At 36.2% G+C, this 14,747-nt stretch overlaps 1 protein-coding gene across 1 annotated transcript in view; it reads right to left on the bottom strand.

Annotated features, from left to right (window-relative positions):
- The window catches only part of VWA8 (von Willebrand factor A domain containing 8), a 348,433-nt gene that overhangs the window by 105,823 nt on the left and 227,863 nt on the right, over positions 1 to 14,747 (bottom strand). Inside the window, exons 27-33 of the mRNA XM_065896053.1 lie at positions 13,744 to 13,852; positions 12,466 to 12,604; positions 9,733 to 9,932; positions 3,486 to 3,596; positions 2,439 to 2,503; positions 1,882 to 2,007; positions 451 to 560 (exon numbers count right to left, since the gene is read on the bottom strand). Of these exons, the coding sequence (XP_065752125.1) occupies positions 451 to 560; positions 1,882 to 2,007; positions 2,439 to 2,503; positions 3,486 to 3,596; positions 9,733 to 9,932; positions 12,466 to 12,604; positions 13,744 to 13,852 (860 nt within the window). The remainder of the gene's footprint in view (positions 1 to 450; positions 561 to 1,881; positions 2,008 to 2,438; positions 2,504 to 3,485; positions 3,597 to 9,732; positions 9,933 to 12,465; positions 12,605 to 13,743; positions 13,853 to 14,747) is intronic.

The following is a 14,747-nucleotide window of genomic DNA, read 5'->3' as shown; positions in this document are numbered from 1 at the left end:
TCTCAAAGTGATTTCAAGTATTTATTCAAGAATTCAAATTTTTATTAGCAATCAAGATTAATATAAGAGCACTCTGCAGAAAGAGGTGAAACTGGCCCAAACCAGTCTTAGCAATGGTATATTTTTTTCATAATTACTTTTCATCCCCCCAAAACTGTGACGAATAAAGTAGAAATACTGATGGTCTGTGTAAAAAAGAAATGATGCAATCCTAAAATAGACTTGGAACCTACATATATGTAAACATTCTGACTTGTTAGTTTAAAAAATTCAAAGACAGAATTTAAAAGACGACAGATTCTTACTTACTGTTTCTAGTGTAGTGACTAAGATTTCTTTTTTGGTATAAAGTTAACATGTTGATATTATTGTCCTTAAATGATTCTAGAGGACAGTGTGTATGCAGGCATGTACCTATACAGCCACAAACACACAGAACACAGTATTTACCTTGTGTGACTCCAAACCCTGTGCTAGGCAGCTCCTCTTTCAGCACATACAGCTGGCAAACCCTACTGTCCTCAGATTCGATGTGTGCAGGCTTAGTTAAAAGATATTTCCTGTAAACAAAAAAAACATCTAAGTGAAAAGTCTTTCTTTTTCTAATAACTATGAGGCCAGACTAGGAAAAATCAGAGCTCCCATACCCTGCCCGCCCCCCGCCAAAGCCTCCTTCTTTTTTTTTTCCCAGTACGCGGGCCTCTCACTGTTGTGGCCTCTCCCGTTGCGAAGCATAGGCTCCGGACGCACAGGCTCAGCGGCCAGGGCTCACGGGCCCAGCCGCTCCGCGGTATGTGGGATCTTCCCGGACAGGGGCACGAACCTGTGTCCCCTGCATCGGCAGGTGGATTCTCAACCACTGCGCCACCAGGGAAGCCCCAAAGCATCCTTTTTATATTCTGAGTATAATTTGCAGTTTCAGAGTTTCATCATGAATTTAAAAAATAACTTCTTAACACTGTATAAGTGCCGTGCATAATAACAATGCAGTAATAAATGTGAACTGAAAATCCAATACTTCCTGTAAGAGGAAGGGCCATAAAAAAAAAGAAAAGCGACTCTAAAGAGACACATCAGTACTATCGTGGAGCCTGCCGTTAATACGACCGATCAGCAAGTAAGAGGGAGCCCAGCCTCTGATTTGTGATCAGCCAAGGGACAGAAGCCCTCACTGCTGTAATCCCCTTGATCTACTTGTCTGTAAGATTTCTAATATAGGAATATATAAATAGCCAGGAATCTTTTGCAGCAGGTCACTTCTGCTTGTCAGCAGAGGGGCAGAGAATCTGCATGAACCCAGCAGATGTGATGCATGACAGAGGGTGACTCAAAAGTTACTGTACACCCCACTTATGCCGAGTGTACATAATGTCCTTTTCATCAAGAAGTATACGGTCCAATGGAAGAGGCAACACAAACATAAACATAACCAAATAAGAGCACACGAGATAAAATGAAGAAGAAACTTCTAAGGGGTGGATTCTGTGAAGTTACAAAAAAGCAACAGCATTTGGATGGAGACTGTGGCTCTTTGAAGAGAGGATAAACTAAAAATCTATTTTGAAGTATCTCTAGTTTGGCAAGAATACACTGAATTCTCAGTGTGCTAACAGGAAAAATCCTAAAGAAATACGGATCAGTTGTAAAAGTCATTATGTTTTCACTGTTAATTTCAAGGTCATCTTCTGAAACACTTTTATAATTACTCTGCGAAGTTATATTTAATTTATTTAAATTTTCCCGTCCCCTCCTCTTTGAAGTTTCACCTATAGAGATGCTGCCAAATACAGAAATTGTTAAAAGACAGACACAGGAAGACAGAGCTGTAAGGATGCTGGCTAACTGAGCACACTCCATGAGGTGCTATGTAGATCTACCCACTGATGTGTTTTGCTCTCCACCAGAAGCCATTTGTCTTCTGCTACGAGAAAAACTGTCTGGAGGTTGATGGGAAGTGAGATGGTGTGAGTTCGCCCTTCTAGAACATCCAGCACAGCCAGGGTGTTCCTGAAAAATAAAAAAAAAGAGAAAACTCTCTGAAAGGAAATGGTGAGGATATTGGTTGAGCAACCATGGCACAGTCATTTCATGATATATTATACAACCCTAAAAACAATGTTTTTAAGACTAGATAATAACATAGGAAAATGTTAATCGAGAAAATAGATATATAAAACTCTAAACTATATAAAGGTATGCATAAGAATTAAAAATGAGAAGTGAGAGCGGCCATGCTAGTAGTGGTTGTATACGGAATTATGGGCAGTGTCTTTTCTTATGTCTGTTTTTCAATGTTCTGCAATGTGGGATAAGATACTTTTAGAATAAAATATTTCTAATTTTATTACAATAGTTTTACAATAAACAAGCATAATTAAAGGAGAAAACAGAATGGACACAATAAGGATCCCAGATTAAATCTACAACAAAGAGCTCACCCTTTTTCTTTGTAGAATACTAGCCAGTTTTTGTGTGCAAATTCTTTACACATTTTGTAAGTTTCCTAAAGACAAAACAAAACAAAATATTCACTTTAAATGTGTCAGATGCATTCATGTCTATTCAGCTGCTTTTCCTTAAATAAAGTTCTTCAAAGTGTAAAACATGTAATTCTCTGAGAAGCTACCTCTTTATCCACTCCAAGACTCTTACGGTAACATAGATTAAAATATATTTCAAAATTAATTGTGAACTGCATACTAAAACATCTTTAGAATAACGTTTTAGGGGACTTCCCTGGTGGTCCAACCAAATAAATAAATAAATATTAAAAAAAAAGAATATTAAAAAAAAATGCCAAATACTGGTTAGAAATAAACATGCTGTCTGGTGACTAACTGTGGAATTTGTACCATAGCATAAATACATAGGAAATATTTTGTTTCTTAGATTTGGATATATTTATGACATTTAAAATATCTCTTTTCTTCGTGGTCTTTTAAGACCTAAGTACGCTGTCGTGCAGGGCAGAGGGTAAGCATTATTTTATATCCATTACCTTTTTCTAAATGGCAGAAAAAATTCTCGTTGGTTAGCCAAAATGTTTACTAGTTTAATTTAGTTAATAAGCTAAAACGTTTATTTATCTAGTAAATATAATCAGCTGTTGCACTCATAGGTTCATTACATAAATCCAAACATAAACTCATAACTGGAAAACTATTAAAGTGACTATTAAAGTGCATGTTAGGGATTTGTCATGAATACCACACTCAAATGGCTCATGATGTCCTATTATTGTGAGTTGCGTCCTGACAAGTCTTCATGTGACTATGATGGATACAAAAAGAAGCTACTGATATTAATTATATATGTATGTATTCTACCTATTTGTATCATATTAAAATTTACAAGTAATAAGAGAATTCTCTTGTGCATTATAGCAAACAAAAGGCACCGCAAGGGATGGGCAGGCATGCATTTTTACGGTTAGAAAGCTATGGAAAATCCTTGGCAATTTGCTGGACAAGTTGGGTATTTCTTACAGCTTCCTCCTTGTTCCACCAGGAAGTTTTCTTAAGTGTAAACTCTTCTGAAGGTAAGATGAGACGATGAAGGGCTTGGCTAGTGGTATCCAACAACAGGATGACATTGCTCTGGAAATAAAGAGAACAGTTTGTTTGTTTGTTTGCCTGTTTATTTAATTAATTAATTAATTAATTAATTTAGCAGCAGCCTCTTGGCAGCCTGGGAATAAAGGGAATAGCGATAAATAAACCAAAGGGAAGACGACAATATTGAAATATTTAAGAGACACCATGAAGACACTAAATGTTTTTCCCTAATACAGAATCTAAAGTATTAGATGGTTTAATGAAGATATTTCTAATTATGTAGTGCAGAATCTTCTCTTTGAAGATTTTATCTTAAAACCATCGCCTTGTAAATATAGGCTAGCTTAACCATGATTTCTGTTTTATTACATACAAATGAGGAAATTAAGAGAATTGATAATTTTAAAAGCCCATTTACTTTTATCAAAATTACACTTAAAGAATGTTCTGTTGAAAACTCTCTTACACTGTGCATAACTGAATCTCATTTATTCTTTTCACAAATCCAGGTTCAACTCAGAAAATATGTACATGTTATAAAGATGGGTTAGCAAGAAAATATCAAGGACCCCAAGAACCTAGCTAGTAATGAGTGTTTCATCTTGACATTCACTAAGCTTGAGAACTTTCATAGCTGGTGCTGTAATAATGTACAGACAAGAGATTGCTCCAGCAGCATTATCACAGTTATGCAAATGAAGTAATAATCTCTCAGTAATTAGGAGGACTTTTTCAAGAAAAAAATTAACCTTAGGCATTAAAATAAGTGAACAGAAACACATGAAATAAGAATTTAAAATTGAGAAAGCCAGAAAAGATTAAATATTTTAAAGGGATGCAAAGAAGTGGGCTTTTTTCATTAAAATTGAAAGACATTTGAAGATTAGACTAACAGGTTTACAAAAAGGCACCAGAAAGTTGTTTGTCAGGAACTGTCTTTTCTTTCTTTCTTGTTTTTGTTTATTTTGTCTTATTTATTTTGTTTTGTTTTAAATTTGGGGCTCCTTCAGTTATCTTAACCCTTATGCACTTTTCATTTCAAGAACCTTCTTTGGGGAAAATAAAATCACAAAGCACCCGAAGGATTAATATATGTTTGGCAAAATATATACAAAACATGAAAAGTCTGTTCATTTGTTCCATAACATTTATTGAGCAGCTTATATTTAAAGCACAAAGGAGGATACAATGATGAATTAACCATGACCCTTGCCCTTTATTACTTAATCCAGTTAGAGGGAAATAAAAAGAAATGTAAGTAGAGTAATGATTCATCTGCAAATCTGAGACCTCATAGTGTGGTTTCAATTTATTCTACTAGTCAATTTTACTTAAGTGCTCAAGAATTAAAGCAGTAGCTGTTCCAAAGTCTCCTTTATTCCATATACTCTGAATCTTGGCTGTACTAAAAAATTCTACCAAGCATGTTGACAACGCTTAAATTTTTCCATAAACACTCTTAGAATGCATCATTCTGTATAACATGCAATTCTCCATTAAGAATGTGTGTTAGTAATATTCTTTTTAAAATCAACATGTCATATAAGAAGCACCGTTCCTGGCATTTGAAAGTTTGAAAATGATGAAAACCTTAAGGAAAACTCTTAAAGTTTTCCTTAAGAAAATGTACTAATAAGTTAAAAATTTACAGTCTCTATTCTAGATTAAATCTTTTCTGAGTAAGTATTTTTTAAAGGAGAAACTCTCTCTTATGATAAATATGTACAACATTAACATGAATTGTTAGCACTTAAGCAATTTGGGGTAATATTAACTTTTCTAAGCAACATAAAGTTCTAAAAATAATGTTTGATCCCAAAATATGATTAAGTAGAAGAATAAGCAGATGATTAAACAGATATGATTACGCAGAAAACTTAGTAGTTTTGCATTTTTCTTCCTTTTTAGGGTCTAATACTTATATACTCATAACTTTGCATAAGTGAACTGAAAAACTGCATCTTTCTAAGTAACAGAAAACATACAGATATATATATTATATGTTTATATACACACACATATATATGTTTCCAGCCACTGCTGTATTTAGAATTAGTTCTAGAAACAATTGGCAACATGAAGGAGTTCTGCTGCTCCATCCTTTTAGATGTTAATGGTTTCCTTCTGTAAATGACTAATGATATATTCTGTCTGAGTTCAAAAATAGAATTCTGCATCACATATGAGTACATGTAACTGTGGTTTTGGCTCTCTTTTAAGGGGGGCAGGGAGGAGAAGCCAGTGAGCAATTTTATTATGTTTGTATTTGACTGGGAGAAAAGTAACCTCTGGATGACCTCAATGTCCTAAAGTCTGAAGTTCTAAACTTTGTACAGATGTAATAAGTAATCTCATGGGGCGGGTGGGGGGAGGAGGCTTTATTTTTAGGCATGGCAAAATTTCCCTTTCCTCACTTAAGATTTTATTTTAGCCAGGAATTTCTGAACAACTTCTTAAACTAACCAGGGAAATGTATCTGTTGCCAAGCTTTATAAAGACAAGGGAGAGATGAATTAATGGAAGTACTTCTCTACAATATTTTAGCTCCTTTGTCAGGGCAGAATGGGGGAGAAGGAACTGATGGCAGTGCACACACTTTTTATTCGATTACAATTATTTATCATTTGTTAAATTTTACAGTTACATGCTGTTCATTTGGAATTAAGGAGGTCTTAGATCCTAGCAGGGATATAATATAAAACCGACAGCTGATATATCCTCTCCGGGAAAAGAAGAGGCAGTTCAGAGTACAGGTAGCGAAAGTATCCTGATAAGCTGTGCATGCCTGCTCAGGGCATTGAGGTACCCTTCTGGAAAACTGTTGAAACTGGTCGAAGGGATAAGCCAGGTAGCATGCAAGAATGCCAGGAGGGGAAGTGTGGGCTGTGCAAGTCAAGCACATCTTTACACTGAAAAACAGATTTTCTTTGATGAAAGTCCTTGTAAGTGAGCAGGGTATTGGTCAGCAATGTTGCCAAATAACTGGATCTTTTGAGAAAATAAAATGCTTCCTGAGAACCTGAAAATCTCGTACTTTTATAGAATTGGTATATGTAAATTTGACAGTTTATCTGACAGCCGAAGATCTGGCAAGATTGTTTGAATAAATACTCCAAATGTAGACTCCTATTTAAATCTGATTGGTTTCCTTAATCAAAAATCACCAAGATATGTGCTTTTTATGACAGATTCTTCTGGCTGTAGAATTCAATTCAATGGCATTGGTATTTTGTTGGAAATCTATAAAGTAAAACCCTTATTCCAATGTGATGGACACAAACCTTTATAAGCAATAGCTGGATATTGATAAATTTTGCTTCTAGGAGAAAGCCATATTGAAAAAAATTGTGAAAACCAGAAGAAATTTTATTAACTCAGAATTTATGATATTATTTAGGCAAAGCCTAAAGTTGACTGACTTATTCAACGAAATACTGCTGTGTTACTTATGCAACTTTTTATTCTTGATTAGAAACAGTCTAAAAGTACTGTTTCTAGGTAACGCTTTACTCTCATAGTGTGTTTAAATACTTAACAAGTAACAACATTACATTTTTCCATATTTTCCTATTATGAATACTTAAAAAATTTTTCAGACCATTCTTCTCCCCACATTTCTGCAGTGAGTGACAGCATGGATGAAGTTTAATTCTGGTGATGTCAATCCAATTTGGTTTGAACCTCAGTTCTACCATGTATTTACTGGGCAAGTTATTTAAACTTAACTGAGACTCAGTTTTCTCACATGTAAATATTGCTAAAGCTACCTCACTGGGCCTGTGGAAGAATAACACGGAATAATGTATGTAAGCTTTTCCTTGACACATTTGTCAGCATTTAATAATTGATCCTCCTCCTTGAGATAGTCATCACTTGCCGTCTGGGATACCACACCCTGGTGTAACCATCTACTTCACTGGGCACTCATTTTCAGTTCCCCTTGGTTGATTCCTCCTCACCTCTCTCATTTCTTAATATTTCATTGCCCCAGGGCTTAGTCCTCAGACTTCTCTTTTCCACCCACATTCATTCCCTTAGTGATCTCTTTCAGTTTCATGACTTTAAATAACATTTATATGCCAGTGATGCCCAATGTATGTTTCCTGTTCTGACTTCTCCGTTAAACACCAGGATCACCTACTTGGATATGTTATAGGCATCTCGAATTTAATCATACATCTAATCTTCCCCTCCAAATCAATTCCTTCCTCGTCTCAGTTCATGGCAGGTCTATCCTTTCAGTTGCTCAGGCCCTCCATCTTAAAGTTGATCTTAGTTTACTCTCTTTCACCTCATATATCTGATCTGTTCAGAAATCTTGGTCCCACCTTCAGAATACATCCAGAATCCATCATTACTTATGACCGCCATCCTCCTCCAAACTGCAATGATCTCTTGCTTGGATCATTGTAGAAATCTCTTCATTAATCTCCTTCATTCTGCCTTAGTACCTACAGACTATTCACCAAAGAGGAGCTGGAGAAATCTTTTAAAAATATAAGTCAGATCTTGCTTCTCCTCTGCTTGAAACCCTCTAAGACCCTCCCCTTTCCTCACAGTCAGGCCGCAGAATGTTAGAATGATTTACAAGGCTCTACACATCTGCTTCCCCACCCTTCCACCACGTCCCTGACCCAACCCACTGAGTGACCTCTTTGACCTCACCTCCTTATACCCTCCCCCTCATTCAGTCTTCCCCACCATGCTTCTTTAAAGATGGAGAGCCATGTTCCAGCCTCTGGGCCTTTGAACTTACAATTCCTTTGCCTAGAACTCTCTTATTCCTGATATCTCTTCTCTCCCTCACCTCTATCAGATCTTTGCTTAAATATCACTTTCTCAGTTAGGTAATCCCTGCCCGCCCACCCTGTTTTAAAGGCAACCTTCCTCCCAGCCTTCTATTTTACTCTCCCTTGCTTCTCATGTTCTGACTTAAGATGTAATTATTTACTTTGCTTATTGTCTACCTTTTGCACCAGAACGTAAGCTTTTGAGAACAAGGATTTTTGCTGTTTTGTTCATGGCAGTATCCCTAATAGTAGGCACAGGATACATATCTGATGAATGAATAATATGCTTAGTATACTATTTGGTAGATACTAGGTGGATAATAGGTCTGCAAAAACATTGTACTCCTTTCTATTGGATAGTACAGATTAACTTAGACCTGGAGAATTCTCATTAATTGAAACACAGACTGTCTTTTGACCTATATCTTCTGTTTGGAATTACTTTTAGCCTGACTCCGGGCATCTGTACTTTTCATTAGTGTTGTCTTACAATAGTAGTGATGGTTGGAACTTGAGCATCATTAGATACTAAAGAATCTCAGTGTATTCCTGCAATGGCCTGATGCCCTCCCAAAATTTGTAGGCTGAAGTCCTAAGCCCCAATGTATTAGGAAGTGGGGCCTATGGAGATGATTAGGTCATGAAGGTGGAGTCTTCATGAATGGGATTAGTGCCCTTATAAAAGAGACACGAAAGAGATCCCTGCTCCTACTGCCGTGTGAGGCTACCATAAAACGACAGCTGTCTAGGAAGTGGGTTCTCACCAGATGATGAATATGCAACCGCCTTGATCTTGGACTTCCCAGGCTGCAGAACTGTGAGAAATAAATTTCTTCTGCTCATAAGCTACCTAGTCTATGGTACTTGTGTTACAGCAGCCCAAAGAGACTAAGACAATTCCATTTAGTATATTTACATGGCTATCTCTACATAAAGAATGCCATTCAGGTTTCAGGTAAAATGTCATCTCCTAAGGGGAGATCTCTCAGCACTCTTTTGAGTACCGTTTACCCTTTCATCTCCTCCTACCCTACCCCCATCATTCCTTAGGACCTTACCTTATTTTTATACAGCACCTATCACTACTTGAAATTGGTATTTATTTGTTGGCTTACTTGTTTGTTGTCTATCCCCCCAAAGAGAATGTAAGCTTCACAACAAAGAATTATCTAGCCTCAAATGTCATTAGTGCTGAGGTTGAGAAGTCTCTGCAGAGAGGAAGATATTAGCCTGCCTTGTGGTACTGATAAAATACAACTCCTGATCCCGTCCTTCAGCCCCTGACCTCAATCTTTATGAAAGCACATATTTTTAGTTATAGGTTGAAAAACACTCTTGCCTTCTCCTTTGCATCAGTTACCCTGGGCATCATTAGACCATGTCATTACCTGCTGCTCATGGAGAATCACTTGACCCTTGAGGGGATTTCCCAGCGGTGCCACTGCCACAAATGGGTGCCAGACTCCACTGGCCGCTCTTGGGAAGATGTCAAAAAGGTCCACAAAGTAGCCGCTTTTCCCAGTCATATTCATAAAGTATAAGGAAACGGGATTGCACGCAACTACATAGAGAGTATTTTCCTCATTTTCTGAAATGACAAAAAAGCGTTAATTCCATGGTCTGCAATAGATTTTCTGACTGGTCAAAAGGTCCAGTGAAAACTGAATCGTGAGGTAGCACACAATCAGAACTCAGCAGATGATTTGCAAATGGATTGATTAGGTTGAAGAGCACTTTCAGAAGCAATTTCGCACCTGCTGTAAATGTACATTGGGTCACACCTACCTATTCCCGGAAGTAAGTATCTGGTCCCCAAAGAATTCTATAATATCTCATGCTAACACCATTAAATATTTAACACTCCTCAATGTCAGGAAATTCTTCCTTGTATGAAAGTATTTTATGCCTCAGTAAAAGTCTGTTCCCTCTTATTTTATTATTGGCTCAGATGGACAACAGCTGGTCAACATCTTCTATCTGCTAATCTGGCATTTCCCAGCTAGTTACTAGATCTTTAGGCTTTTCTTGTAAATAAGTAATCCCATTTTTTGTTCTTAGCTCTACGGATCTTATTTTCCAAATTATCTTTTTTCATATTTGTGTACTTATTATTACAAAATCTCTATCTTTTCAAACTAGTACTTGACTAGGTCCATTTTTTGAATTCTATTTCAGTGCTTCTTCAACTTTCAAGAGCATATGCATCACCTGGGGATCTAATGAAAACGCAGATTCTGATTCAGTGGGTCTGAGGTGGGGTTTCAGACTCTGCTTTTCCAACAAGCTCCCACGAGATGTCACTGCTGTTGGTTTGAGGGCTTCCCTTAGAGAAGCCAGGCTTTGGACTATGTTTCCCATAATCTATTTCTGGGAAACTTGAAACAAGGGATTAAGCTGCTTCTGTATAATAAACGCTATTCACATCACTCATCATCCAGGTATCTATTTACAGGGGTCATATTTTCTGAACCTAAAACTAAGACACAAGATATGAAAACCTGGAAAAAAAATATAGTGTATGTGTGTGTGCATGTATATGTCATGTCTACACATAAAGACCAAATATATATAAAGATATAGAAAACTTAAATATATATAAAGATATGGTAAATTTAAATAAGCTAACATTGATAAGAAACACAAATCAATGGAAGGGCAGAAGAAGACATATTATTTAGGAGACAATGTGAACTGTGTGTGTGTGTGTGTGTGTGTGTGTGTGTGTGTGCGCTACAGTTCTAAATATCAGATAGAATCACACAACTTATAATTTAAGAATCTTTTTAATGCTTCTACTATCAGCACAAATAAGTTCAATTCAACATTTATTGAGCACCTTTGTACACAGTATAGGGACCAGGGAATATAATAACAGTATTAACAGAAATGTAAAAAGAAAAAAATAAATAGAAATGTACTTCACAAACTTACAATTGCTCTCTCTTATTGCAGACATTAAGTGCTGTTTGGTCTTTGGCTCAAATATATATATACACACACATATATATTTGTATATTTAACCCTGATGCTAACCCAAGAAAATGTTCTTTCCTCTCACCAATATAGAATAGGTAAAAAAACAAAGAAATAAAAAACAACACAAAAATCTAGCTTGCAAATGTGGACAACACTAAAATAGAGGGTTGAATTATGTGAGGGACAGCAAATGAGTTCATTTTTAAGGACCAATTCTGACTGGCTCACAGTGGCTGCCTGGAATGCTGTGTTGAGAATTGTGAGGCTGTGACAAGGTTTAATGACACCTGTCACTGGCATGGGGCAGAGGATCACAGCATACTTACTTACAATCTCTAAATGTGAGACAAGGGCAAAGTTCAAATTTTATCCATAAGATTCATACTTAGTCTCTACTAGTGAATGTAAAATATCTTAATAGGGGCACCAATCTGTTACCAACAAAAACCCTGTATATTTTAAAAGCACATATTTTTACTCAACATAGCTGATGTAGGAGAAAACATCCACAGAACTTACATGAACAAAAACTTGCTTCTGAATTTTTGCCTGAATAACCTCCATTGTAGACAAGTTAGAGAATTTCTCCCTTTCCCCTGCCATCACTTCTGTTTATATCACCTTGGTAACTGCCATCAATTGAAAACTTCTGCCAAAAAGTACCCAGGGCACACCGCATGAATCAGTAGGTAATGGCAACAGTCCAGAGACGTAGATGCCAAAAATTCACATCCTTTATTTGCCATTCTTTACAACGAGAGGTTTAATGACTGCAAATCCTCCTGCTTTCAGGGTTCATGCAATCACCAAACTAGAATCCGAGCCAAAAAAATCCAATGTTTTTCCTTTTTCTTTCCCTCTTCTATTTTTAGCACACGCCTGGGTGTGTTTAACTTTGTGCTACAATGGTAATGAGAAGCAGACATATGCATATAAACTCAGCAGTGCTTATGTGGATTTCACAATAGTATTTTGTTAAGTTGTTATAGGAAATTAGTTCTAAATTACATATAATTGCCATCCAATCCAAGAATGACACAGTTACTGAGTCTATCATAGACTTCTTGATGTCTAGAGGTTATTTTGATCCTGCTTTGAAAAAAATCAGTGCAGGAAGGAAAAATCAAAAGAATAAACTGACATACCATGTGATGTAGCGATGTCGCAGATTAAGTTAATTTCATCCAATGGTAACTTCCAGGAGGCACATTCTTCAGTAAAGGTTTGGGATCTTCCTTCATGTCTTTCTGTTGGATACTCCTGTATATTTATAAGTGCTGGACCCTACAAAAAATAGTTATCTGAGTTAAGACATTTGTGTAGTTGGCAAAAAGTAGAAAAGCTAAAGTTCTTCCAAAATACAGATTTTCAGTTCAAATATTCCACATCTTGATATGCCTCTTCTCATTTTACTGACTAGCATGACACTTATAACAATCATAATACCATATACTTGCATTTATAAATGCTTTCACATGTGCTATCTTATTTAATTTCTCACTTTCTTTTTTTTTACTCACAAAATATAGCAGATGTAAAATCCCATAGGAGTTCTCATTCCTTCATTCTTTCCTAAGCCAAGAGCAAGTTTTGAACTTCAAGTATTGGGACCCAGAGCTGTCCAAACCAGAATAATTTTTTAAATACAGTTGACCCTTGAACATTGATTTGCATGCCCTTACAGTTCTTAATTAATAAAAAATGTTTGGGTTAGATATTTACTATTTTGCCATCCATGGGCACTCTCACCCCTTCTATCTAGGCTGTATCTTAGGAGCTAGAAGATTAAAAACTACATTCCTCACACTCTTATTGCAACTAGTGACTGATACTAGTTAATGTACTGTCTGAGGCTGCTTTTTTGCTCCCATGGCAAAGTTGAGTAGTTGTGACAGAATCTGTATGTCCACAATGCCTAACATATTTACTATCTGGCCCTTTACAGGAAAAGTTTGCTGATCCTGCCTTACTGTGCAGCTCCCAACAACAGGGGTGGTAGCAGAAGCAAAAACACTCATCTTGAAACCAAAAGTCCAGCGATGGTCCCTTGACTCTGTTCCTCCTGTCCTTTCTAATGATTTTATAAGCATCTAATTCCCCACAGTCAAACCTAGAGGGGTTTCTATTGCAACTAGTGACTGATATTCCTTTGCCCTTTTTCACAAAAACAAATATAATGGAGTAACCATCCTATCTGACTTTCCTGAAATACAGGATAGCTCTTAGGAATTCTACTGGTCATTAGCCATTACCTACATTGAGTCCCTCAGAGGCCAGACTGGCTTAAGAATTAGAGCTGAAGTTAATCTATTCTAAAATAACATCAGAACAAGTCATTTCTGAGATTGAATGGATTTTCTCCAGGGAAGATATAGGAAAATGGATAACATTCAATATTCTAATGAAGAAATAATGATATCAACCTTTACATCTATACGATGAGTTTCTGCTGGACACAATAGTTTTTGCATTCCATTTCTTGACTGACCAATTGTCCAATAGCCCATGAAGGTCTGCTGTGGCAGAGGCAACCTGTCAAGGATTAATTTGAAGAATAAACATTTCTTCTTGTTTCCAAGTCATAGGAAAAAATAATGAGCCATATATTACCGACCACACAAGCAAATTTGAAGAATGCTTTACTTAGAAGTGAGTTATATTTAATTTTATTAAAAGATAGTCTTTAATATGATATTTAAAATATACTTTGAAAAGAAAAAGATTTCACATTTCAGAAACTCAGAAGGTAAGGTCCTAGTCTGTTTTTACCTTAATGACAAATATAATTAGGGTTTGCATATATTTTCCCTGAATTGGTAAATCCTTAACAATTTAATATCAAATTCCCATTACAGTATAGGAAGGATTTAGGAAAAACAATGGAGCAATCCATCAATTTTTTCATTCTATTCTCCTAAATTTGAAATCAAATAATAAATAGTACACAGTACCACCAGTCACATGCTTGTAAGTTGTACAGGGCAAATTTCATAGGGTCTATCTTAGCACTTTAATTTTTTTTTTTAACTTTGACTTGACATATAATATACCTAAAGAAACGTTCATATAAATGTGCCACTTAGTCGTGAGCACACGTGTGCGTCCAGCACCCAAGCATCACCAACACTCAGAAACTCTCATGCACCACTTCAGTCATTACCCCTACCAAGGGAGCTACTATTCTGACTTCTAATGGAATTATTCTGTGCTTAGATTCCATTTTATTTAAAATTACATCTAAACAAAATAACTTGCGAAAACAAATATAGCAATGCTAAAGTACAAAACCACAGACAAATTCTTTAGTATAAGTTTTTACTTTTTAATCATACTACCTTTTCTTTGAATCTTTAAAAGAGGAACCATTAATTTGTCACTTAATTCATTATAGATTTCTTATTCCATGGTAAGTGAAGGCCAAAAATGA

The sequence above is a fragment of the Phocoena phocoena genome, chromosome 18, assembly GCF_963924675.1.
Source record: "Phocoena phocoena chromosome 18, mPhoPho1.1, whole genome shotgun sequence".
Lineage (NCBI taxonomy): Eukaryota > Metazoa > Chordata > Mammalia > Artiodactyla > Phocoenidae > Phocoena > Phocoena phocoena.
This window is presented reverse-complemented; position numbering and strand designations above follow the sequence as displayed.